At 38.2% G+C, this 26719-nt stretch overlaps 1 protein-coding gene across 1 annotated transcript in view; it reads left to right on the top strand.

The window, feature by feature from the left end:
- Positions 1–22620, top strand: part of lrrc75bb (leucine rich repeat containing 75Bb) — a 33123-nt gene extending 10503 nt beyond the window's left edge. Inside the window, exon 4 of the mRNA XM_041970947.1 lies at positions 21728–22620. Within this exon, the coding sequence (XP_041826881.1) occupies positions 21728–22331 (604 nt within the window). The 3' untranslated portion in view covers positions 22332–22620. The remainder of the gene's footprint in view (positions 1–21727) is intronic.
- The last annotated feature ends 4099 nt before the right edge of the window (positions 22621–26719 follow it).

Raw genomic sequence — 26719 nt, 5'->3', positions numbered from 1 at the left:
ATGCTGATGGTCGATTAGTCACCGACTATTGAAACGACTAGTCGACCAATCGGATTATGTATCTCATGATTATTATAAATGGATCTTATTTCACTTTCAGCTTTGAAATTTTGCATAAGGCTGTTAAGTCCGACGTGCCTCCTCTTTAAATGTTTGAGCATTGCAGACGTACTTCCGTGGTACACAAGGTCCGCTTTACAAATCTCACATGTATCTAATTTATTTTGTAAGTTTAACGTTAAGTTATCCCAGGCTTTTAACGTTCTCCGCAGCTGTTTTCTTTCCTAGTCCGCCACCATATTTTTCCCCTGGCGAACTTCACTGCGCATGTGCAACTACCTGCATAGATTAAAAAAGAAGACGATGTCTCACTCTGTATTTTTTCCCCTCTCTGCGCATGTGCATTGTGCTACTCTCAGCAGAGATAGGATTAGAAGACGATGTCTCACTCTGTAGTTTTTTTTTTTGTTGTTGTTTGTTTGTTTTTTTGTTGTTTTTTTTGTTTTTTTTTGCCGACAATAGTCGACGGCTAAATTCGTTGTCAACTATTTTTATTGTCGACACTGTCGACTAATCGTTGCAGCCCTACTTTACACTACATATAACATTCACCTATTCACACACACACACTTATACCTCGATAGGCACATCGAGAGGCAATGTGGGGTTAAGTGTCTTGCTCAAGGACACTTTGACATGTAGTCAGTGGAAGCCTGGAATCGATCCACCTAACTTCCGGTTGGAAGACGACTGTTCTTCCTCCTGAGCTACAGCCCTTTTATGCTCCTTTACATATATAAATGGCGACATTCATTTAAAACGTTGTCATACATCGCCATCCTCATACTTCCATGCATCTTTTGCTTTGCCATGGTTAAGTCACTTCCTCCAGTGCTAAGATCAGAGTTCATTCCTGCGAGCCGATGTCAGTTTCAGACACAGTTTGGCAACGATAAAGCACTGGTATGAAGTTGTTCCCAACATGCCCTAAACACTCGCATATTCTTTCTTTAAAAGCTCTCATAAGTTCTACAGTTGTTGTCCTCATCTTCATTCTTCTTCTGCTTTGTTGTTTCCCTCCTGATCCTCCTCTTCTTCTTCTCTCCTTTGTTTCTTTCGCTGGTCGCATATCAGCTATTCTGCTCAGCACTGCCCTCACAATTACTGGTGGTATTGCTCCATCTTCTGTGTCAAGCGACAGATAGCTAAGCTCCCTGAGAACAGGCCAAATTATGTGCGTAACCGGACACAGAAAACTGACAAAACTATCCGTCCATCTGCTTATCCATCCGCTGCATCGAGCTTAAATGGGCTTTTAGACCAAAGTTATCAAAACACAACACAATTTTTTGGTCCCTCTGTCCTGGGGGTTATTAGCTTGAGGGTAGCACGGATCGACAGATAAACCAATAAATTCAGGTTGTGGGAGCACATTTCAACAGAGCACCAGCTACTGGGGAAAGGTATGACTGTCTGTGGAAGCGCTACAGAAGTAAGGATTACCTAACCAAACTGTCCTGTACCGACCCAAATCGAATGGTCAAAACGGCAAGAGTCTACCCAACAGCTATTAAGCTTTACCAGTGTGTTATCAACTTAAAAATGGGCAACAATGAGCAAAAGACACCATCTCATAAGATGCGAGCATGTGGTAGATGGAGAGGATATACATCTGTCGCATCACAGCAGCACCTCCCCTACGATGCTGAAGATCCAGGAGTGTGGGTCTGTTACCCATGCCGACATCTTGAGGTAAAATGCTTACTTTATATTATACAACAATGTTCATTCGGGACTTGTATAGTGTTCAGTGATGACTTTAAGTGCAGTAACAGCAGCCACTGAATAGTGGAGTTGTTTTACCAGTGTTGCATGCAATTCTAACTACCACTAAATCGTAACAATAATTCTTACCCCGTCTCTCATTTTTTCAGGTAATTGGAGTTAATGTGCAAGACAGTTGAGGTCACTGATGCCAAAGTAAATGCACTTGCCTAGTAAGTAGACAGTTTTAAGAGGACTTATGCTGCTCAAAGGACACCAGACTCCAAAAGGCCTCTCTTACTAGCAATATGTATTCATTTTCAAGTGTGTGTGTAAAAAAAATTAAAAAATCCCTTTGTGAGGTCAAAACCATGCTTGTATAGTTTTTATTAAATCCGCAATGTCAAAGCTTATGATTTAAGAGGCATTGGTTTGTCTGTCTGTCTGTTAGCAACATAACTCAAAATGTAATGGTTTTCAAATCACCACACAACAAGGAAGTGATGGTTGCAGTGACCCAGGAAATAGAGAATGCGCACATGGCCGCTATTTTGAGGGAACATCTCAACTCAACTCAACTTTTTTTATAAAGCGCTTTAACACGTCAGTTGAACAAAGTGCTGAACACAGCATAAAAGTCAAAAATTTTAAAGTAAAATAAAATGCAAATTAAAACAGAAAATAGCAGTAAAACAATATAACAATAAAATACTAAAAACAATATAACAATAAAAACAATAAAGCAACTGTCTCATGCTAGATCAAAGGCCAGATCATAAAAATGGATCTTCAGCCGGGTGTCAAAAATGTGATGGGGCTTCTCTAACCTGTAGCGGCAAAGAGTTCCAGTTTAGGAGCAGCGACCACAAAGGCTCTCTCTCCTCTGAGCTTCTGCCTAGAGCTTGGTACCTCCAAAAGGAGCTGATCAGCTGATCTGAGGCACCTGGCTGGAAACTATGGGAAAAGCAGCTCAGAGATGTACAGCAGGGCCAGACCATTTAAGGATTTAAAAACAAATAAAAGAATCTTAAAATGAACTCTAAACTGCACAGGCAATGATGCTAAAATAGGCATGATGTGGTCACTCTTACGTGCTCCAACCAGAAGAAGAGCAGATACATTTTGCACGAATTGGAGACATCAGAGAGATGACTGGCTGACATTAAGATAAAGTGCGTTACAGTAATCCAACCGGGACGTGACATAGGCATGAAATACTGTCTGTGGAGCAGTTAAAAGAATTTTGCCTTAGCAAGTTGATGAAAGTTAAAAAAGCTAGACTTTACCACCAGTTAAATTTGGCAATATAGCGATATACTCTATGGGCCACTAGAGTAATTTGGCCCAGTTACTATAACTTCTGTTTTTTTATCATTAAAATTTAGGAGACTCAGGGACCTCCACTCCTTGATGTCATGGAGGCATGACGAAAGAGCCTTAAGAGAAAAGGCATCTTTTTTTTTGGGGGGGGGGGGTAGATAAATCTGGCTATCATCGGCATACAATTGGAAAGATATGCCATGTTTTCTCAGGATGGACCCTAAAGTAGGCAGATATAGAAAAAAGGAGAGACCCCAAAACTGAGCCCTGTGGAACCCCATAGACACTGGAGAGGCAACAGATTCAAAACCAGCCATACTGACACGCATGGTTCTACCTGCAAAATAAGACCTGACCCAGTTAAATGCAGTACCTTCGAACCCTACCAAGTTCCAAAACTTGGTAGGGCTATTGTTTATGTCTACACTTTCAGGTTTATCACTCGTAAACATTATTTACAAAATCAGTAAAACACACTAGAGACAGACACACTAGAGAAAAGACAGATGTCTAAACATAGAGGACTTACCAATTAATTTAATACATGTTGTTTAAAGGAGCAGTAAAAATGTTAAAGCAATCAAAAGCATGAGAAAGTATATTTAATTAGCAGACAAGTTCACCCAACATGGCGAATCAATCCCACAGTTGTGTGTGATGTTGGTGTGCAGTCTCTATTAAAGACGTGGTTGTCATAAACCAGTGCTGATCTGGACATAAGTGCAGGACACTAAACTGCAGATAAAAGCTTTTGTTTTGTTCTTTTCAAAGGGTATGGCTGAGGAGATGTTATATGGAGGGACGTCTTCAGGATTCTGGCAGAGTCTTTCTGGCAGGTCACACAAGGAAAGGGGTAAAACTTATGCAACGATCTTGCATCAGCTTTAGGAAAACCAATTATCAGTGGAATGGACAACAGGTGGCAAGATTTCCAAGTCACCTCAGGTGTGTGCATGGAACAAGCAGCACAGGGGACATGAGAGTGGAACTGAACTGGGGCTTCCACTAAATTTAAAGTATATTATGAATGGTGTTAACTCTGGTTTGATATGGTGGCATTGAAGTTGTTGACTTAAATGTTTCACTTACAATGACCAACTACTTTAAAACTCTGCACAGGGCCACTCAAACATTTTACTGTGAAAAGAAGCATGCTTGTTTTAATAAGCTGTATCTCTTGTGTACATTTCTTATTTCCATCCACTTGGAGCATGTAACCAATCGTGCATTTGAAAATTTAAAGTGAACTGAAAGAATGGAGAGATATGGGAGCGAAGTGGGGGTCAGAAGATGAAAGCTGCTGACAAATAAGCATAAATGGGTGAGTTAATGGAATAAGTATGTAAAACGTAAACCCATTTGGTATGAGTTTGCACATATGTAACTGACAGTTACACACTTACCTTGAAGTTGTTTTCCCTTTTTTTTTTAAATAAAAATATGTATTTTTCTGGATTTGTTGTGTTTTGTTTGGAAAGGGATAAAATGAACTAGTCTCTCTTTTTTTTCTTCTTTTTTTTTGGTTGCTTTATAAATTCTAGTGGGCCTTTTCCTGTTGTTGCACAGTTCTTTCAGAAGCAGGTGAAAATTGGTGAGGAAGTGCTAGACAAAGAGGACCTCAAATTCTTGAAGGGACCGAATGCTAACTGCATTAGTGACAACGAAAGTAATAAGACTGTACAAATATGCCTCCCAACTGCAGCGCTCCACACGGCTCACCAGGGTCATGAAAAAGTGACAGCAAACGCTAGATGACAACTGGAGGAGGAGAGTGGAGAGTGGAGCCCAGATTCTTGCACTTCAGACAATGTGCTGCGTTTTCAAGCAGACAGCTGCCTACTTCTAAGAGTTGCTATCTGGCGGAGCAAGGGCGTACCAGTGACTTGTCACATAAAAGAAGAGACATTTTTGCTAGTGCTGTTATGTTTGCTAGTAAATGGTTTACATGGCAGTGTTCTTTTCTAAATTAAATGCTTACTGTTTGCAACTTGCTGTAAATGCATGTTTTTTATTAAAATGTTTGGAGTGAAATTGCTTTTTTCTTTTTGTTTAAGTTAAATAGTCTTAAACACCTCACCTAAAACCCCACGAAGGCACTAGCATCATAGTTTCCTATAAGAACAGAATGTACAGTATCCTGCAATCATAGCAGTGTAAACAGACGAGTAATATCTTGAAATATCCAGACAACTATTGCCGATGTTTCGTGTTCAAATGTGGCTACAGGCCCTGTGAACAGAATCTTGACCTTGGATATGACTGATGTACTGGCATTAGAAATCAACAGATTTGATTTGAGTAGAATCTTGAAATAGCCTGATAGGCTATCTCTAGTGTTAAGATACTTTCCGAAAATGGGCCTTGGCTAGTAATTGATACTTTTGATATTTGGAGTGGATTTGAACTACAGATTCTATCATTATCAAAAGTGTCCCACAGCTGGAGCTGATATGCTCAGGACATGAAATCAGAAACTGTCATAGTCAGAGAGTATCCACCATGCATGAGAGATATCTGAGGATATTCAGGCAACGATATCTATGTCTACTCAGTTTTTACACTGTAACCTTCTGAATTGCAGGACGTTTAGGAAATTTGTGTTCTGGAAAAATGTTCCCCCACTTGATCTTAGTCCACACCAGAAGAAGTCATTTAGCAGATCTGTCCTAGCAGTGAGTCAGAATTCATTATCGGTGTTAAATAATGTTTAAATGACTGTTAGCTCTGAGACGTCCCATGTTGCCAGAATTGGTTCTTTAGCTTATTTTACATTAACCACTGTTTTTTTCCGGCCTATTACTGGTATGCTGCCATATAGAAACAATCTGCCATGAAACAGACCACTTATTTTGCTCATCATGTATAGGAACATAGCATATAAAAGAACACCATATTGAAAAGGGATATTAAACTTGGTTAAAACCTTGATCCTCAAAGGGGGAGGCTATAAAATGATAACTTTATCAAGCTTGCATCAGCCAGTCAGGGTTACGTGAGCATGTTTAATTCTGTGACAGCATCACACTGTGCTGACATAACCAAGCAATCCACTTCACAGTTATAAGCCAGCAGGAGACAAATTCAGCCACGCCTTTCATTTGTTGATTAAAAGTGAAATAAATCAGGCCTTGCCTCTGAGGTACAGTGCATACTGCTGAAGGAAAACAGAGGGAGAATTTTTCCTTGTCAAAGCATTTTATCTAAAGTTGAGTCTTCTTTCAAAGCTAGGAGCCATTTTTAATTAAAATAAACTTTTTACAGGTCTTTATTAATCATCCCGGTTCCACAAAAACACATATTGTTGTTGCTGTTTTTTCAAAACACTTATCCAAATTAATTTTACAAAGCACACAGATGTGCTCATACATATAAATTTTATGGTATTTAACGTATAATGTCTTCTATGCGTTTTTTCAGTGTTCATTTGTCACAACAAATAATAGTCATGCTGTCAAACACAGTTTAGAATACTGTCAAAGAAAAAATCAACATGAATCCGTTGCCTACACATTAAAATATTTCAAATCCGCTCCACCTAGATTAAAAATATTTGCCAGACATTTGAAAATCAATGATAATAAACTAATAGAACCTATTAAAGCACTTTGTTTGTTGATTTCCTTTCTTTTGATAGACATTTTGAACTGTTTTCCTTTTTGTATGTCTAACATCTAACTGTGGACTTCTTAAAATTAAGTATTTTTTTCATTATATTTGCTAAAATTTTTGCATAAAATGCTATTTTTGCATAAATCTGCTTATGTGAAATGAGTCTATTTTGTCTCTTTTAGGGGAAGTTAGTTTCCAGCCTGATACTACAGTGACAAAAACAGCCTCACATCATCTTAAACATGACAAGTGTTTCTTCTGTTGAGCTGTCTCTAAGAATAATCTGGATGCTCTGGCTTTAAGGCACTAATAAGAGTTGAAGATTACAGACATGACTGAGTATTTTCAACGAAGTTAGATGAATTACCGTTAAATTGCAGACTATCAAAGGTCAGAAACCAATGACATAAACACTGTTGTTATTCCCGTAGCTCCAGTTACTGCTGTTTTTTAAAGCCTTTAGCATCTCTGAGACAGGTGGTGATTCACCACCTGTCTGGCACTGGGAGTAAATGCTGCCTCATCAACAAGCAACAAAGAGGCAGGAGGGATTTTGTTCTGGAGCTTCCTTTTCAGGTTGTAACCTGCAGTTTTAGCCTACGAGGACTTTTATATGAGATTTTGCTATCATGTGCAAACTCTAGGAAATACGCATGCTGTAATTTGTTCTATAATAAACCCTTTCAGAAATTTACCTATGCAAAGTGGGAAAATTGGGAAAAACATCTGTGCTGATAACAAATTAGACTATCCTGGTCCCTTTTACTCACGCAGGTCTCCACGTAAGATAACCTCTAGTGGTCATAAGAGCCACTAAATGTGAATTGTAACAATGACAGCCATAAATATGGTTGTGATATTGTAAAAAGAATGCATTTAAGCCCACATGATGGTCATTTTCCAGCATGAAAGAAAAGGTTTTTATTATTAACCCCAACAGAATTTTTCTTTTTCTTTCTTTCTTTCTTTCTTTCTTTCTTTCTTTCTTTCTTTCTTTCTTTTTTCTTTCTTTCTTTCTTTCTTTCTTTTTTTTTTGTTTGTTGCACTAGAAAGGAGGCCAGCCAATTTCATTGTGCATATAAAATGACAATGTAGACCACTTATTCTTGTCAATATATCAAGTCAACATTTTAAAACAACATATGTTGACCAAAGTGCTGTACTGAAATTTTTTTTAAAAAGTGAAAAGCAGATTATGAAGCTGTTGAACTGACAATCCATGGCTGAAACCACCTGAATGATTGAAAGAGCGGCACTGAGTCACCAATCACCCCGCCTGTCTCTTTATGAGCTTGCAGCTTTGTAAAGAAAAGTCTTGAGAATATTTACTGAGCTCTGGAAACACTTACATAAGTCGTTTTTCCCTCCTGCCATTTGTAAGGGTGTTACTTTACAGAAGGCTGCTATGGGTCCGGGACCAAAGTTGTAAAAATATTCTTTGTAGATTTTTACACCTCCTCACTAAAAGAACCAGACACATCTTTTTCATTCCATGACCTAAACCTTTGTTGAAAGTTACTATTTTTAGCATGTAAGATGTACTAGGTTGTTGTTTCCCCAAGAGTAGACATAAGATGTGGAAGGGGAGGAGAGCATCATTTCAAATGAGCATCCAATCATGAGGCTTATCCCAGTGAGACTGAGTGCATTGGGTGGTGGAACACGCTTATTATTCAAGCTTAAATGAATTAACCCGGTAACCAAAAGACAGACTTGACCAACCGTAGATATTTTGTGCAAACAAACTAAAAAAGCTCACCAATTCAAATGAAATAACAAGAACATTCAGGAAAAAAATCTTATGATAATGAGGATCTCCCTGAGCAATTAACCCAGATTGAAAGATTTTTTTTTTTTTGACAACTTGAATTAACTTCCTACCCCTGTCTCCTGCTTGCAGTGTTTGAAAATAACACACAACTAAACAACAAGGCAGACTCTCCCAGCGTGCTCATTAGCAAGCTGTGTCTTTCACAGCCTCTGCTGCAAACATCCACACAGCAGCAGTACTTTACTGTACGACTTAACAGTTTCTTTTCTCTGTAAACGTGTCGCTCTCTTGAAGAAAGCATGCATGTCACTGGATTAAATCAAACATCAGAACAGTGTTTGCAAACGTCTTTCTCTTAAATCCTCTTTCTCAATTTCGCCCTTCTTTCTCCTCTTCCATCATCTTTTCATTTTCTTTTCACCGTTACTCCCCCTCAGCCCCCACAAATCCACCGATTTTAAAATCTGCCCTTTGCATTGATTTCTTTCCTTTCCTTCTTGTGAGAGCTCATTTTGTTCAACAGTTGCCATACATAGCAGTTTGAGCTAAGACTCTGGGGAAAGGCTCTGTCAGACAGAGAGAAAAAGGGGAGGCGGAACCACTGCAAGGTTGCAGAACAGAAGTCACGTATTTTCTTCTTTCCTCCTGCCTCACTTTGACTTTGACTCGATCTGGAGATTGATCTTTTCATATTTTGGAGGGGAAAAAGCTTAAATTATCCCACAACCTACAGCACATTTCATTCTTATGTTTTTATTTTCTCCATGATGCAAAGAAGAGCAGTTTATCTGATAAATGTAGAGTCTGCTCTCAGTTCCAAGCCACAAATTGGATTGTTTTCATGAATTATAAGCAGGTGGTCACAAATGCTCCAGAGATAACACATAAATCATAATTCAAGCTTTATTACTGAGGCCTGGTTTTCTTCTCTAACACTGTAAGGGCAACAGGACTGTGTCATGCTAAGGCACTTTCATTTTTCTCTGCAGCAGTCTTGGGGAAGGTTTCTGAGAAGTACAGCACCCCCCAAAGGAGGTTTTAGTGGTATTATGATTGCTATTGGATTTCAGATTAATGAAGCTCATTTCTTTTATTAGACTAAAATTGCCTTACAGCACATTTTGAAGAGATTGGGCTCCATTGTAGATGCTCTACTGTTACATTTATATATTGCAATGCAGCAATCAATGTTACAATATCTTTCACAGGTATCTTCAAAGAAATCACTCCAGTTACAGTGCAGCATTTCTTCTTGTGTTCTGTATGAAGCTTTGCAAAGCTTTGCAAAGATCAAGCCCCCTATGACTCTCAGCATCTGACATTCTTTTAATATAGTGAATATATTGTACATTAAGGTTTAGTTTAATGATCATCTTGAAAGCAAAATAAACCGTGGCTGTGACAGCTGCTTTGAGGAGGTGTCATTAGATGTGGGTGAATGTCTGAGTCCTGATAATTGACCCAGACCTGCTCAGACCTCAGAAAGTGCCTTTCCTCCCACAGCTTACACTGTGAATACTGTCCAAAAGTCATTTATTTACGTTGCCAAAGTTTGCATGAAGCTTGATCGTGACAGAATTGAAGACGCATACTTCATAGATATATTGAAGTAGTTAGTCAGCATTTGGTGTGTCGAAATAATAAACATTTAATCCTTGTTATACCATGGTCTGGGTGAATACTCAATTCTGATTGGCTGGAGGGTGTCCATTAAAAAGTGATAATGGACACCTATAAAGGAGTTCTGGTCAAACAGATTTATTGTTGTAAATTATTGCGCTGACTAAACAGTAGTTGGTAACCGTGGCAACAGAAACTCAGACGCTGGGCTGCAGACATGCCAGATCATGTCTGTGATGCACATTGTTATGAAAGCAGCTTGCAGGCTTATTAGGCTCTGTCAGTCCAGGAGGTCAGGGTCCACAAATGTTAAATCTCCATCCTTCAAACGCCCCTATGGACATGTCAGTATATTTATGAAATGTTACGATCAACGGCAATGTTGAATTTAATTTTAAATGCAGAGGCTGTTCACGCCTCCGCGTCGTCCATTAATTTATGATAATGGACACCTTGTCGGGCATTATCCCTTACTTCAAGCCAGAAGGGAAGGTGAGTGCTGTGTTGCTCCTACTGTCAGTAACATCTAAAACATTTAATATTGCTCATTTCAAATATAAAGTGTTAAAAATGGTGTGAAATGATTAAACAAATTTAAGCAAACACCTCAAGGCAAAGCAACTTTATTTATATTTATACATTTTTTATTTTTTATTTATACATAAGATAACCCAATTTTGTCTGTGCCCCCCCCCCCCCTCCCCCCCAACCCCCCCAAAAAAAGAAAAAAACCTAGAAACACAGGATAGAGCATTAGTAATTTCAGACTCACTTGTCTTGCAACCTAAACAAATATGGAGACTTGTTAAGTTTCTCTTCAGACATTTGGGTCATATTGTTATATTTTCTTCAGTTCAATTTGTTGTGGTGTTCTCTGTTAAACCGTTATGTTACAATAATTCCTCCATCATGTCTACTAACATCAAAAGCAGACAACTACCTCATATTTGCACCAAAGCATACTGAATTTTTTTGCACAATGACTGTCTTTAGTCTTTTAGGCACCAGCAGGCTCTAAACAGTTTTACTGGAAGATGAACAGCATCTATCATTGTGAAATGATGGTAAATTTGTGGTGGTGAAGATAAAGTTTACAGTTAAATTATTTGGGTTTTAAATGTCTGATTATCACCTAATTATGATGTCCCATCTTGTTTGAATTCATGCTTGTGTTGTTCTTACTCTCAAATGTAGAATAGAATAGAATAGAATAGAATAGAATAGAATAGAATAGAATAGAATAGAATAGAATAGAATAAATGCCAAAACTCAATTAAATAAGACCACTGGATATAAATATGTCATCAATGCCTAGAATCGTAGGGATGAACTATAAATGTTAAAAAAGTTGGCTGAAAAAACTTTCAACTAAAAGGTTTGGGGGAAAAAACATAATTGCAGATGCTCAGATTTCTAATTCCATAATAGTGATCCTCCTGCAACCCTGCACTGGAAAAACCTGGAACAATTAATGGATGGATAATGTTGATGCTAGTTGAAGCTGAATTATCCACAAGTCAGACTTAGACCTGTTTTGTTTTGTTTTTTTGTTGGTGGTGGTTTTTATTGTTTTATTGTTTTGTTTGTTTGTTTTTTGTTTACCAGGGTCATTTGGTCATTTAGAGGATCTTAGTCTCCAAACTGTTGTATGTCCAGGAACTAAACATGAGATGTCAAACTCTGGTCCTTGAGGGCCACAGACCTGTAGGTCTTATGTTTCCCTGCTCAAACACACCTTATTCAAATTAAATAGATCCAACAGCATATTGTCAAGTTCTCCACATTGAACCATTAATTTGAGTCAGGTGTGTTGAAGAAGAGAAATCTCAAATTTGCAGGACAGTGGCTCAAAAACTGAAGTTTGACAATTACACAAAGTATCGTAAATATTTAAATATTTTAACAACCTTCCCCATAAACAACCCTGGCCGATATATTTTCTACACAATGGCAGCCTTTATGTCTCTGACATCTCAACACTGAAGAAGGTTGTTGCTGTGTTTTCATGTCTGTGGAATATTATGGTTGCTGTAATTGAAACATAATAATTACATAGCCAGGGAGAAGAGAAAGGAAAAAAAAATTCTAATAAAATTCTCCAAGATTAAAGTCAAAGTCAAAAGTTGGTCTAATGACCCCAAAACAAATGTGTCATTCTGATTTACACTAATGTGGAAAGCCCCTCCTCTTTCCTTGACTTTGCTCAAAGGCTGAAAACTCATTTTCTCAAGTGGCACTTTACTCCATCCTGTCATTTCTGAATCATACTCAAGCAAGTATTAGCCAGTAAAATTCCTTCAAGGTATCTCCACTATTTTTATATTTGGTTAAGAAGTGAAAATGTTTTAGACATCTTCCTAATGGCCATGATTCTCACAGCCACTCTTACGGTTTCTCTAAACAACTGTATTTCTGTCCCATATTCCTTGGCAGCTATTCAGTAATCATGAGCGAAGTGGTTGTTGAGATTCTCCAGCCAGCCTGCTCCTGCTCGGCTCAAATTAATTTGCTCTTTAAGACTTCCTCCTCCTCCTCTCCTTGCTGCTATTTTCAGACCTTTTTTGTGAGTCTTACTAGGCTCTTCCTATATACTTAAGACACTATACATCATACATTTGCAGCCCTCACTGTTACACTGTATGTCGTGTAAATCATATAAATTTAAAATCTTTCAAAATTTACTTGAATTTACCTTCTTGGAGATGAGACAAAAATGAGAACATGTTGCATTATGGGCAGCAGGGTCATACCTGCTGGTCTACACCACAGACTGTATATAAAACTGGATGTAGCCCAGTGTTGTTTTCGTCAACGATGATGAATTTATTTCGTCGACGAACCTTTTTTCATGACGATAACGAGTCGGTAACGAGCTAAAAATGGCTCTCTGATGACAAAATCATGACGAGACGTTTGTGAGATTTCGTTGACGAGACGAAAATGACTGATAGACATGACTAAAACTAATAAGCATTTTCGTCATGACGACTAAAACTGAGATGCTGCCAAAAACAACACTGATGTAGCCACTGTGATGCTTCCTATTGGTTTGTAGATTTTTTTCCAATCTTTAAGTGTGATATTTATTTGTTATCATCTTGCCATCCCCAAATTTCCCTGAGGGCTCTCCGAAGGGATAAATAAAGTATTTCTATTCTATCTTATCTTATCTGCAAGATTTGAATCTGAGCAAGAATTTTTTCACTTTCCACTAATCAGTTCATCTCTCAATTTAAGTGAGCTCACCTAATAATGCATAACTTCAAACTGAAGCCTCTACAGTTATGAAAGGCCAAATTATATAAAAAAGATGGAGCCTTTTTTTTTCTTTTTTTTTTTACCAGAATGTAAATGCTTCTTCTGTTGTGCATTTTCACTTATCTGATTCTGATGCTTTGTGCCACTCAGTTGACCTTCCATGCCAAGTAAAATGACATAAGCAAATTCTTTCATGTACTCTACATGTGCCACTCTGATTCATGTTTCATTTGCCTTTAGTACATGTACGACTCATTTTTATGAAGACATGTTGCGTCCCTTGAACTGTGTGTTAGCAGATTAAACCAAATGTGACACAGCAAGCCTGACCCCTGACTCACATCTGAGTTTGACTTTTTAGTTGTGATTTAAACTTTTGCAAAGGAGAGGAACAAGTTAAAAATCTGAATTTGGGTTTTCAAGATGTCCAGTTTACAGATACGTGGTTTTTAACATTGTCTCATGTTACTGTTCAGAGAAGAAGAAATCTGCTTGACTGCGTGCAATACAGTGTGTTCAACCTGTTTTCTGTTTGACCTCCACTTTTAATAGACTTAAAGATCCAGCCACCATCCTTATCCATGAATAATTGAGGGCTTCCTGCAGTACAAACTGAGATCCTGCAGGATGAGTGGGAGGAAGGAGGAGACGCTCGGTATCTGTCGCTCCAATCTTCAGGGCACATGGCCCTAATGAAATAATTAGAGTGATTAAATGTGTTTACCGGTAAACACAAAATTAGAGGAGTCTTCAGTTGAATTGAAAATCTTGTGGTTTTTCAAGGTTTTCTTTGTTTTATTGAGGAATTTAACTTTAGGTAACCTCTCGTAGATTCAGTTCTTAATGTAAATCTGTGATTAATCTGCTGCAAGAGAAAAATGATAATTGTTGTGTTTCTGATATGTGGCTTTTGTGCTTTAGGGCTGATCCAGATTGCTTTCAATGATCAAATCCCTGTGTTGGAGTTTGGAGACCTGCACATTTTAATGCTGGTTTCATAACTGTGCCTTGACATACCATAGCAGACACAGGCATGCAGCTTCATCATACACAGTTATATAATCCAAACTGCTTCCAATGTGTTCTGTCACAATTATTCCCACCAAATCATCTAGTTCGTCACATCAAATCCAATCCTGGCTGAATTTATACCTCGCTCAGGGAGTGCATATGACTGCACAGTAGCATTATAATTCTGTAGCAGGAGGTTGGATCATAATTGGTACAAAGTCAAAAATATGCTGTTATCTTAGGTAATTTTCACATCAGTGTTGCGCTTGTCTAACGATCATGTGCGTCTTCTTTTACGCTTTCATACATTGTTCTTCACTGACACTTCTGCTGTCTTGCATTCATTTGCAAGGAGCTCATGAGAGTTGTATGACGGAGTAGCTTAAAGCTGTGGAAGGTTTATTGCACTTGACAGACCCTTGAGTCTCGTTCTGTTCTTCTTTGTCCAATTAAAACTCCACCTTTAGACGTGCACAAAAGATTGATGTGCTGATGTGGACTAATCTTCAAGGATTAAATGAGCAATTTGGGAATTGCACCCAGGTTTTTAATGATGTTTCTTTGTCTCTTTTTTTTTTTTTTTTTGCCTTCTCACCATTTAGGAGCACTTGTGTTGTCAGTTATTTCTTTTTAACATCAACATTTGCCCAAACTTTGAATTCAAAGAACTAAGTGCGTTTCTGAGATGTCAAAACACTGCACAGCCCGAAGCTGCTTCATTGGCGAGGCACAATAGAGGCAGCTTTAATCAGCCCATCCACTAAATGTTTCACTCAAATTTAATCCAAATCCAAATGAGCTTTGAGGCTATTTTTTGCTTCCCAGAAAATGTGACATTATCCCCATGAAACTGTAGGATACTGGATGGCATGCAGTCACTACTTTCATGTTTCCCAGTACATTTTCAGCTCAAGCGCAGTATTGGTGTGACAGTTACACAGTTGAGGAAATGGCATCTTTAACCCTACGTTGAGAGCAGCGATAAAGGATTTTCATTAAGAAAACTGCCCCAAGACACAGGAATGACATATTTGATGCTCACAATGAGTGAAACAAATCTGTGGTGGTGATGTTCAGCAGTGTAGATTCAACTCACAGGCTTGGAGGCACATCTAGATGAAACAGAAGCACAGGAAAAAAGGAGCAGCCTTCTACCACCTCACTTCTCAAAGTTGAGTTTGTACAGAAAACCCTCATAGGCTCTCCCACGCCTGAGCCAGCCTGCCACCCATGTATTATACAAATGCCTGGAGGCAAAACAGCACAGATCGATCTGAGGAATAAACAAGTCAAGACCAAAGTGTTGATGAAGCAGACATTGATCTGGCCATCCCACAGGTCTGTGGAATATGGCATCCACATCCAGTGTTTCTTAAGTGCTTTTATTTCATTTTTCTTGGCATAGGTCAAGTCTTTCTCTGCAGGAAAATGTTTAACAGATTCTGTCTAGTGGTTGAGTTGTTCATAGATAATTTAACAATGTTTGTCATTTCCTTTTCCCAGAATTAGATGACTGTATTATACTAAAGACATTAACTCAAAGCATTTAGTTAAAAGCAACAAATAAATTGAAAAAAAGTTAAACAGATAATCTGAATTAAAGTGCAGAGGTGAAGCAGTTCTTCAGCTTAATGGTTTCAAATGGTCACAGTACATATGTAAACCTCAAGGAGCAATCTAACCAATTATACTACTGTACCATCAAAAGTGTAAAAAGTGTTGTGTGACTGTTCAGTGGACGTTTTAGAGCATTTTCTGGTGCCGTTGAAGAAACACTGGAGTTCAGTTGATTTATTCAAAACAGGCTGGAAGCAAGTAAACTATTCCATTAACACACGTGTTTCTCTGTCAGTTTATACATCTCTTACTTATTAAAATTCAACACATTTTGCTACTCTGTCAGTATTAATATGAAAGAGAACAGCTGCATTTTGTTGAAATATCTACAGAGAATATAAAGTGGATGTCCTGCATTGATGCTTTGTATTCTTGTTTAAGTTTAAAATGGTGTTCCTGTATTCACTATATGTATGTACTGCATGTATGTACTATGTATAGGATCAGCTTCTAAAACATCTCAGTCCATTTTTCATCCTTCTAATCAAATAATCAGCTTTCCTGTTTATTGCATTTTTTAAAGGAATTTGTTACAGTATCTACGGTAAAACATATTTTTATAATCAATATGATGACTACGTATTGGTCCATAAAATAAAGACATAATTAATTTGCTTTAAAAATCTCCTTAAAAAAATAGGTTAGATTTAGTGAGAGACCAGATTTCAGCACAATACCATCAGTCAATTGTTATGGTTCAGTTTAGTTACTCCCAATAATCTGCCTTTTCATTCACCTTTTCTTTCTCCACAGAATTTTACTGTTTGTTAGCCAAATAAAACTAAATCTAACCAGGAAGTAACCAGGTTAATTTTCTTATTTGGGGAGTTTGCTTTAGTTCTCCTATTTTAATGTTTCATTTGCACCTTGTGAAGCACTTGCCTTGCCTTAGATAACTTTGACATATATATATATATCAATGATGGTAGCTACAACTGTAAAGTCTTTGTTAGAAATAAGTCCCCGGTGTACAATCCCAGTATGATATCCACGAACAGCGTTAATAAAAAAGGTATGAAAGAACATACAGTCCATAGTAAACAGTTAACTATATTACCAAGACAGGCTCATAACACTCACCACCCTGTTTTATTAAGTTCCACAGCAAATGAACAAAATATTACCTCTACTGCATCCTCCTGTCTCCTGATGTATTACTCATTCATGAGAGTAAATGAAGGGGAACATGTTCTCGGTGAATAAGACAGGTTACAAGCCTCTGCTGCTGCTTTTAACTCTCACCCTGGTGACAGAATGTTGAGGGGTTGTGAAAATTTTCTTATGAAAATATCACTGTATTTTAATTTTAAGACAATGTATTCTTCAGCCCTGTTCGCCCTTTATTTTAAAACTCTCATCCCTCCACCTCAACGTCTCTGTGTAGGGAAAGATTGCTTTCTAGCAGAAATTGATTAGCAGAATGGTGAAGCACGGAGACTGTGGACTAATAATGAGCACTTAACTTTTTTAACATCAGGAGAGACAGCTAGACAGTGTGGAGACTAACCTGATACTAAATGGCATCAAACATGGACCAGAAAATGAGGGTGATTGCAGAAATCAATGAATGTGCCCTTTAATGGAGAAGCGGTAATGTTGTCTGGGGATGTACAGGCATAGCACAAAAGCACATAGACCTCCATATTTGTGTTAAGTAGTGGAAAAAGTAATGGTTACATTACTACAAAAGTCACAGTTACAGAAATTAAAGCTGCAAATCATACATGTTGATGCTGATTAATTTGCTGTGTATGCAGCAGCTAAACTAGTCACTGACAACTGTGTCTGTCTGAATAAATCTCTATCAACGCTGGCAGACTGCAATAGATCAAGCTACTGCAGATTCATTATCCATTATGATTATGCTATCTTGTGTGGCGTAGCAGAATGAACCAGTCTTTAGCAGAACACTCTGAAACTAGTCTCTGAAATATTTCATTAAAAAAACACATTCACTGTTTTTCTTGTGACCTTTTTGATCTCTTTGCCTGAACTCAATTTTAACATCACGAATCCCAGATTTTCCATGTCTTACCTCTGGGGTTTACATAACGGTAGAGCCTGAAGGACCCCTTGTTCAGTACGTAGAAGTTAACAACATCCCAGAGGAAAGAAAAGCTACAAAAAGCAATTAGACAGTTAGCCTGAATCCACATTTCAACAGCCAATAGTTTGACACATGAGACTCTGCTCTTATTAGATTCCTGTACGGTTATATCAGTTGCTCCTGCGGATGTCAATAGATAGATTTCCCCCAGATTTTTGCTTTTAAATGAGTCTCCAAGCGAGGAACATTTTGTTTGGATCATGTTTATGTGGATGCATTTTCCTTTGAAGCTGTTTGTGTCTGAGTTAGTCCAAGAGGAACTAACCACTGCCTACGAGTATAACCTCATCTGACAGAGCAAGACATTGTTTTGTTTATATTATTGTTGTTTTATTCTGATGGAATAGTTTATACTGTGGCTTTAGAAATCCTAGCTGTGCCCGCAGGTGTGCAGCCGGCTAAGCCGACTGTGGGTGGAACTGTGTCCACGAAGTACAGAAGCAGTAGATTTGTAAGGAAGTCTGATGTTGTCTATGCTCTCTCATTAAAAACACATTATAGCTCAAACTCCCCCTGTACCACCCACTCAGCTACATTACCAATCCTGCCTGTCTCTTGGAGTGCATCTCCCTGCATAAACATGGAGGTGAAAGGAAAAGGCTGCAGCAGGAAAACCCTCCTATAAATAATTCAGAGGGAACAATTGTCATTTTTCTTTACAGGAAAATGCAGAAACGGCTCTGTGGTAAAATGAATCCTCTGGAGTCACAGGAGTGGTAGCTTTTAACAAGAAGATGCAATCAACTTCTCCAAATTTTTAACAGGATGTTGGTAGGATCTGACTGAAGCTCTCTTAAGAATAAAATACTAAATATAATTTTTATAGCTTACAGCATACAGAATTTACAGTATGAAGCTTTGTTGCTTGTATCTTTTCTAAATATTTTTGCAGTGACCATCAAGTTGGCCAAGCATATCAGAGCCTTGGGGCTTTAAAAAAAGAGTAACTTGTTTAATCATATGCATCAGAAGTTAAACAAAATGGGTTTGGGCTTTTCATGGCACTCACTATTGGATCAAAGCAACTAATACTTGGTTGCTTCTTTGAAACTGGGATCACATTTGGCTAAGATTGCTGATATATGACCTTCATGTTTGGCAGCTTCACCAAATATTTGGCTCAAATTTGCCATAAAATACCAGTTTGAAAATTAGAAATCCATGTGATAGTATTTGATAACTTTGGCTGAAAATAATCTGTCCATTCGAATAAAAATAAATAATTCCTTCACTGTTGCACTTATTTATTCAATGAAAAGGTCAATGTGCTGTTCATAAAAACCTTTCACAAATTATAAAAAAGATAGTGCCTTAAAAAAAAAGACCTGAAACGAGCAGTGTGCTTGTTATTTTACATTCATTTGAAGCCCTTCTCTGCCAATTTTAGTCAATGAAAAAAATGTATGGCATGGGGAACATTTGAAAATATGACCTAAGAAAACAACATGGCTTTAAATCTTTACTTGTGGAAAATAGGTGGTTTCTATTTAAAGCAACATTACCTCATTTATTAAACTTATCAGATGGTTAAAGAATTACACTGAAAAGTGATGTTACACTCTCAAAAAATAAAGAAATTGTAAAAATTTTATCTATAGGTTTACAAAGGAATGTCAGCATGGTTGTACCCTCAGCTGTGCAGTTCTTACCTTGTAAAAGCCAGACAGCCTCCAGAGGTACAATACTGGCCTTTATAGGGTAACAACTGCTTAATTGATTGTACAACAGCAATACCTTTAAGGTTACCACCCCACTTACAATCCTTTGTACCCCTAAAGGTGCAATTAGGTACTAATCTGTTAGCAAGTATTTAGTGTTTTGGTGGACAGATGAGAGAAGAAAACTATGCATTTGCTTTAGTAGATGAAATTCAAAAGAGGAGCGTCAATGAGAAAAAAGAAAAGAGACCAAATAAAAGAGCAGGAAAGTGAGAGGCAGTGAGCAGGAGTAAAGATGTGAGGGAGGGAGAGATGAATTATAGCCTACTCCTGGAATCAATAATCCTGCGAATCACAGCCCCGGTACGCTACAGATCTTTTTCCTACCCTTAACCAAGCAGAGAGGGTGACAGATGCAAAAAACACAACCTGTCAATTTATGAGGCTCCCAGATGCAGAAGGGAGCAGCGAGAGATGCAGGGAGCATCCTCGCTGTGCCTAAGGAGGCAGCGGGATGAAGAAACGTAAACAGACCTAAAAAGAAAAAAGGATACAACTCAGGCCTCAGGCTTAAACAGAACATTTTTCTTCTGTTTGTCTGCTTTTTAAAAATAACTTCCACACTTCTGCCTTATTGTCATTTGTTTGAGTGATGTCCTCCCTCTTGACTTTTCCAAAGTCCTAACAAAGAAGTCTAATGAGGTGAATCACTGACATGCCTGTTGTAACCTCTCATGCATATTCAGCCACTTACTAATATAGAGAGCATTTTGTTGAAGATTATTCAGTGCAGGAAGAGGCAGTGAGGGATACCCTGATCCAACCTGACATGGGTTTTTTTTTCTTTAAGATTAATTCACCTCACACTTGTTTCAAGGACTGATGGCAGAATGCTTTTATCATTTTGTCTCTTGCTCCACAGAGCATGTCCATCCCTCATCCCCCTGTATGTCTTTGCATAACATCTCAAAAGACATACATCAACCCCTGACTAAAGTCAAAGAAAATGTTTGAGGGAGTTCTCTTACCTGTTAAAAAATGAAAGGACTGATATGTGTTAAAGCTGCTGCCAGCAGTTCGCTTCTAGCAAGAATCCTGAAAAACACTTATCATGCTTCTGTCCAAAGGGATAAAATCTGCCTACTAGCACCCCCAGGGCCTAAAGGAATTACTACAACTTCTTACTTTTTATATTCTTATGAAACCTGCAAGAGAACTGTTCCTCACAATGCCTCACATTTTTTACAAGATTCTGACATGTTGCAGCATTAGGATAACATATCCCAGCTGTGGCTCTGTGTGAAAATGTTCTCAACTCAACCTAAGTGGCCTATTAAACTGTCAGTCACTGCACTTCACAAGTGACCTGATTTTTAAAATCCAACTGGAATCCCTGTTTTGGGAGGAAAGAAAACACACACACACTTAAAAGCCAAAAAGACCATTTAAGGTGAAACTGCAACCCCAAAGACACTTCTGGCAGCAATTTGTGACCAGCATGTTTACTTTAGTTTTGTTTACTCTGCTTTTTAAGTCAAATTCTTGTTTATTTATGTTTTGTTTTTTTTCTGTGATAAGAAATTTTTATTTACTTTGAGCCTTAGCACTGGTTTTGGAATAACACCTGAAACACCTGCTGCTTTTCCACAGATGATTTCCAGCACCAGAGACAGAATTTGTTACTTGAGCTGCTTAGACTGAGAGACATTTAAGTGCAACTTATTTTCTCTGTTATTGATTACTTCACTCTACACACAGTGCACGCTGTTACTTTTTTTGCAAACTTGCAGTTTCCCTGGGCTTGTGGAAAGTGTGACACTGTGAAATCATTAACCTCAGTATCATTAAGTAACAATAACTTGCTATTGAACATCTGCCAAAGCAAAAGAGTTACTGTACCATTGATACAGTTAATAAAAAACTGTCCTTGTGTGTCAGAGATCCAACTTGTAAACAAGATGATTAACTTTGTTTTTCTTGTCTTTCAAACAGTCTGAAGACCACCTTGAAGAAGAAACTATCAGGGGATGTTGTAAATCTGTCAGGAATCCCACTATCTGGACGCGACGTCCACCGTGTGGCTTTCTACCTTCAGAACAGCAGTGATGTGGTGTCGGCCGTGGACCTGAGCTTTACCGAGCTGCAGGATGAGAGCTTACGGCTGCTGCTGCCCTACCTGAGCAGCCTGCCAAAACTGACCACGCTAGCTGTCAATGGCAACCGCCTGACAGTCGCTATCCTGAAGGACGTTACAGAGGCAGTGAAGGATCCCAAAACATTTCCCTGCTTGGCCTGGATTGACCTGGGCAACAATCTCGACATCTTCACCATCCCACAGCCACTACTTGTGGCCCTGCGCCGCCGCTTTGGTTTACGCAGCAGCCTCCCAACTATTTATGAGTACAGTGAGGCGCAGGCATTCAGTACCTACAACCCAAACATGGAAACCTCGGTGGAGGAGCCCAGTTTGTATGAAGAGGGAGATGTAGAGGAAGACGATCGAGAGGAGGAGGAGGACAGACTAGAGCTTCAAGCCTGGGGATTTGAAGAAAGAAACATGTCAAAAAATGTGGCACTCCACTTCTGTGCGAGGTGATTGCCCAGGAATTCCTACTTTTAGACTGGCAGCCTCTTATATCCCTAAGTCTAGCCTGCTCTGTAAGCTGGTGTCAGTGTGGCAGGAGATGCTGACGTTGACCCACACATTCCTGAAAATAACTTGAGCAACTGTGTTGTGTGCCCCTATGGATGCTCTGACGACTGCAGGCAGCTCTGTAGTTGAACAACCAGCAAGAATTCATTTATGGACGGATTTCACATTTATTTATCCAGGGAATTTTAGCTGGACAGGCTTCTTGTTTTCCAGAGCAACATATTTCTGTACCTGTGCTCTCCTACATAGAAGCTTCTCATTATCTGTTACTGTTCATTGGAGCAGCTGGAGAGTTGGTGCCTTGCTCCAGGGCACATTGGCTGCTAAGGAATTGAGCAGTGTTAGAATAATGACAGAAAGTTTACAGATGCTTTCGGGTTTCCCAGATTTTGTCTAATTTCAGCCAATGTCATGGTTGAATGCTCATTCTTTATTACATTATAAACTGCTGGGAATTTACTTAATATATATATAATTTCTGGACACAAAAATAGAAAAAATAGAGTTATGAATACAGTTTAGTCATGCATGGTGATGGGAGCATCATTCTGTGGGCAAAGAGAAAGAAGCTGATAACCTGGTCAGGATAGGCTCACAAAAGGTGCATCATTCATGACCGTAATGAAGGGTCTGAATACTTACACAAATTTGTTATTTTTGTCTTTTACCATTAATAAAGTCACAAAACACTCCAACAAACCATGTTTCTTTTAAGCTTGTTGGACTAATGGGAGAAAATGAGGAAAATCTTTAAACAAAACTAATGAAAACTTTCCATCTTTTCCTCTGGGTTTTGCTGGCACATTTCTATAGAAAAATATGAAGTAATAATTCCAGCAGTGAAAACTGGTCAGTTTAATTTCAACGGATATGGTTGCACCAGTTTTATTAGCCAGAAACAAATGTCCTTCCAGTTTTTCAGCACATCATTTATACAGAAATTATTACAAATTCAGTGCTCAGATATAAACTAATAAAACACATGAAATGTGTATAGATTTAAATTGTTAGTAAAGATGCTTTAGTGAGTGTTTCTATACTTGGATCCCACAGCAGATAATTTTCTCTGCAGAGAAAAGCCTTGTCACGATGCGCGCCTGCAGACCACACACACACAGTGTTTGGGCACGAACTACTTATGAAACTGATTACTCCTTCTATCAGGCCTCTCATGCCCTTTCAGTCACAGATGGTGTGAAGAGAATCTATTTTTTCTCAGCAAATAGGACTAGCCCCAGATAATTTTGTCCAGTCATGTTTCATTAATGATTCTATTCCTGAATCAAACCAAAAGCAACTCATTTTCAGTATTTAAAGAATTTGAAGTGATGTTTTTTTTGTTTTTGGTTTTGTTTGTTGTTGTTTTTGCTGTGGTGTTCTTTTTCTTTTTGTCTTGTTATTTTGGCGTGAATAAACTAGAACATGCATTTTAAATACATACTATTGTTTTGCATTGGTTTTAACAAATGGACATGATAGTTTATCGTATTGCAGCATCCAGAGCCCACAGAAAGAAAGCATGTTTACATGTGGATTTATTTTCTAATTAATCTAAGATTTGTTTCAGTGGAAATTTGAGACAAAGTTCCCCTCAGATGCAACCCTGCAACAGCCCACACTTTGTCCTGCCCACAGTTGTTATTGTCTTATTCTGTTTTCATGTTTATTTGTTTTCAGTGAGCAGATTCAGTGAGACACTTGATTTGTGTGTCTGTGCACATGTCCATGAGAAGATAATTAGAGAGTGTATGTGTATGTTGTAGACATGCAGAGAAAATTAGTACCTTTGATCACAGGAATAAAATGTCTGCTCATTTGCACTTTAAGGACGACTTCGTCCCCGAATACACAAGCTTTGGTTTTGATGTGTGTGGTTAGCTTAAAAACAAACTGAGTCTCGCACATTAAAAAATAATTGTTGGCTGCTAGTTAATTAAATAAAATTCATAATTAATCAGTGTTGATTTGTAAAGTTACTTATCATTTTTTTCCCCTTTCTTCAAGTGGAAATGGTGTTTGCCTGCTCTTGCATAAATATAATTTGAGTAATAAATATTTTTGTGGACTTTTTTTTGTTTTTGTCTAAGTCAGAAGTCTTGCATCTATCTGTCTTCTACCCCTTATCCTAGGTTGGGTCACAAGGGTAGCAGGTTAAGCAGGGATGCCCAGACTATATGTTTAGATTGGCTGGGGGTTATCCTAACGCATTCCCAGGCCAGCCAAGTGACATAGACTTTCCAGTGTCTCTTCCCCGAGGCCTTGTCATAGTAGGACGTTCCCAAAACGTCGCACTTTTTTTGACAAAAATTCAAGGAGGCATCCAGGAGGCATCCTGACCCTGTTAGCCAATACTTTTGTGGAAAGGGAATTTAAAGTAAGGGGCACACTTGCAGGCAACGTCTGGCCTGAAAAGTTAAGTTGAAGACAATCCTCTGCTTGTTTATGGTGGTACAAGAAAAGACAGGAAAAAAAAAACAATAAAAGTGGCATCAATGTCTTCCTGTAGGCTTACTTTTTTAAAGATAAATAATTAAATGTGTCTCTCCTCTCACAGCTTTCACAAAACAAGCTTGTACTTGCCTACATTGTTTTTGGTTCACTGGCTCAGCAGGGAAGCTTGGCAGATAAAAAGTTTGGGATGCACACATCTGTCTGGATCTGGGAAATTGTAGACTTGAATAAATTTTACATCCAGCAAGTCCATGCAGACCCTTGCAGAGATGTAGAGGCAAAAAGTGTGAAATGACTCAAATGACAATTTCCCTTAAACATAGTTAAGGTCGTTATATCAACGAAGGCTTCAAATACACACACAGTTCAAGAATCTGACAACCAAGACGCGGCCCAAGGAAAGTTGGATACAAAAACATACTTATAAAAACCGAAACTGAAGAGAGACGAAAGGCCCTGGCAAAAAGCAGAAAAAGGAGGGAGAAGGCCCCAAACTGCCACATTCTCCCTATCGTCCTTATATAAACCATATGGATGTGTTGACCAGTCACATCTAAAAAGAAAGAGAAGGAGATCATTATTCAAGACAAGATATCACATCTTGATCAGTGAAGTTCATAACACACGTGTATGTTGCTGTTTTTATATTTTCTTGTTTAGTTGGAGAATAAGTTGCAACTATGTGCAGCCAACTGAAATTCACAGGAATATTTCTATTTGGTTAGTATTTTCGTTGCCTTTGCAGCAAATCACCGTGCAACCAGCTGTGACAACAGGTGGTCCGCCTGCTGTTTGATGATATGCTTGATCGAAATCTTGAAGACTTGAAAATCAAAAGAATCATCTGAAAAACTAAATTCCATAAAGCATCAGTAAAGGTGACTGCATCGCATTATAACATCATTTAGGCAAAAAGATATTACTTTCAATTTCATGACAATAAAGATTTATGGAGCTTGAATGTATTTTCATATTAAATGTTAAAACTTTGCAGAACTCATCTTGCTGTCAAAATAAAACTAAGAGATACAATATTTTCTGTATGTAGTGTATTTGATAAATCAGGGTCATCCTTTCATTTTCAGGAAAGAATGACTGTGGCTGAAAAGATGAGCCAAATCATTCACTACTTGTAATACATTACATGTTCATATCATATTACATCTATAAAGACTGAAAACTGGGACTACTTCTATTCTATACATAAGACAGGAATGCACTGAACAAAAGCCATGGAAACATGTTTTCTTTCTTCAGGGACACATTACAGATGATGGCTCAGCTCAGCAGCTGGTTTCCATGTCAGCATTTAATACTGTGTGGATGGGAGCGTTTCTCTGTATGGGCCTGTCGGAGGTAGAATAATATCAACATCCTGCTGACTGGCTCTGCTTGCAAGGCACTTTTATGTTTGCAGAGGCAAAGCCCGAGGCCATCCATCTGCAGCCCCATCCATCCCACAGGGGGAAACAGGCGTGTCAGATAACAGAAGATCCTGTTCTGGGTTATTGCAGACATTGTACCACCCCACAGACATTTAAGTGCTTTATGTTTGAGCACTTTGTCATACATATAGTGTCTCAAGTGGCAAAGCATGCCTGGGTTCATGTTGGGTTGAAAAATATTTACAATCTATCAGCAAAATGTTTTCCCAAGAACTAAGATGGCCATTGTTTACTTTATCTTAATTACTCTAATTAAAATAAGCCTTTTTTTAGATAATTGGACAAAACTTGACTTCTTCAACAACAAAAAAAGTATTGTCTCCGCAACCAATTATTAATAAATGCATCTTAGTTCCCCATGCATCTGCAGTAACATTAAAATACAGCATTTATTAATCAAAAAGTGTTAAAATATAGCAGTTTGTCATTGTGTTA

Source organism: Melanotaenia boesemani, chromosome 19, assembly GCF_017639745.1.
Source record: "Melanotaenia boesemani isolate fMelBoe1 chromosome 19, fMelBoe1.pri, whole genome shotgun sequence".
Lineage (NCBI taxonomy): Eukaryota > Metazoa > Chordata > Actinopteri > Atheriniformes > Melanotaeniidae > Melanotaenia > Melanotaenia boesemani.
The sequence above is the reverse complement of the archived record's forward strand: the minus strand, read 5'-3'. Positions and strand labels throughout refer to the sequence as shown.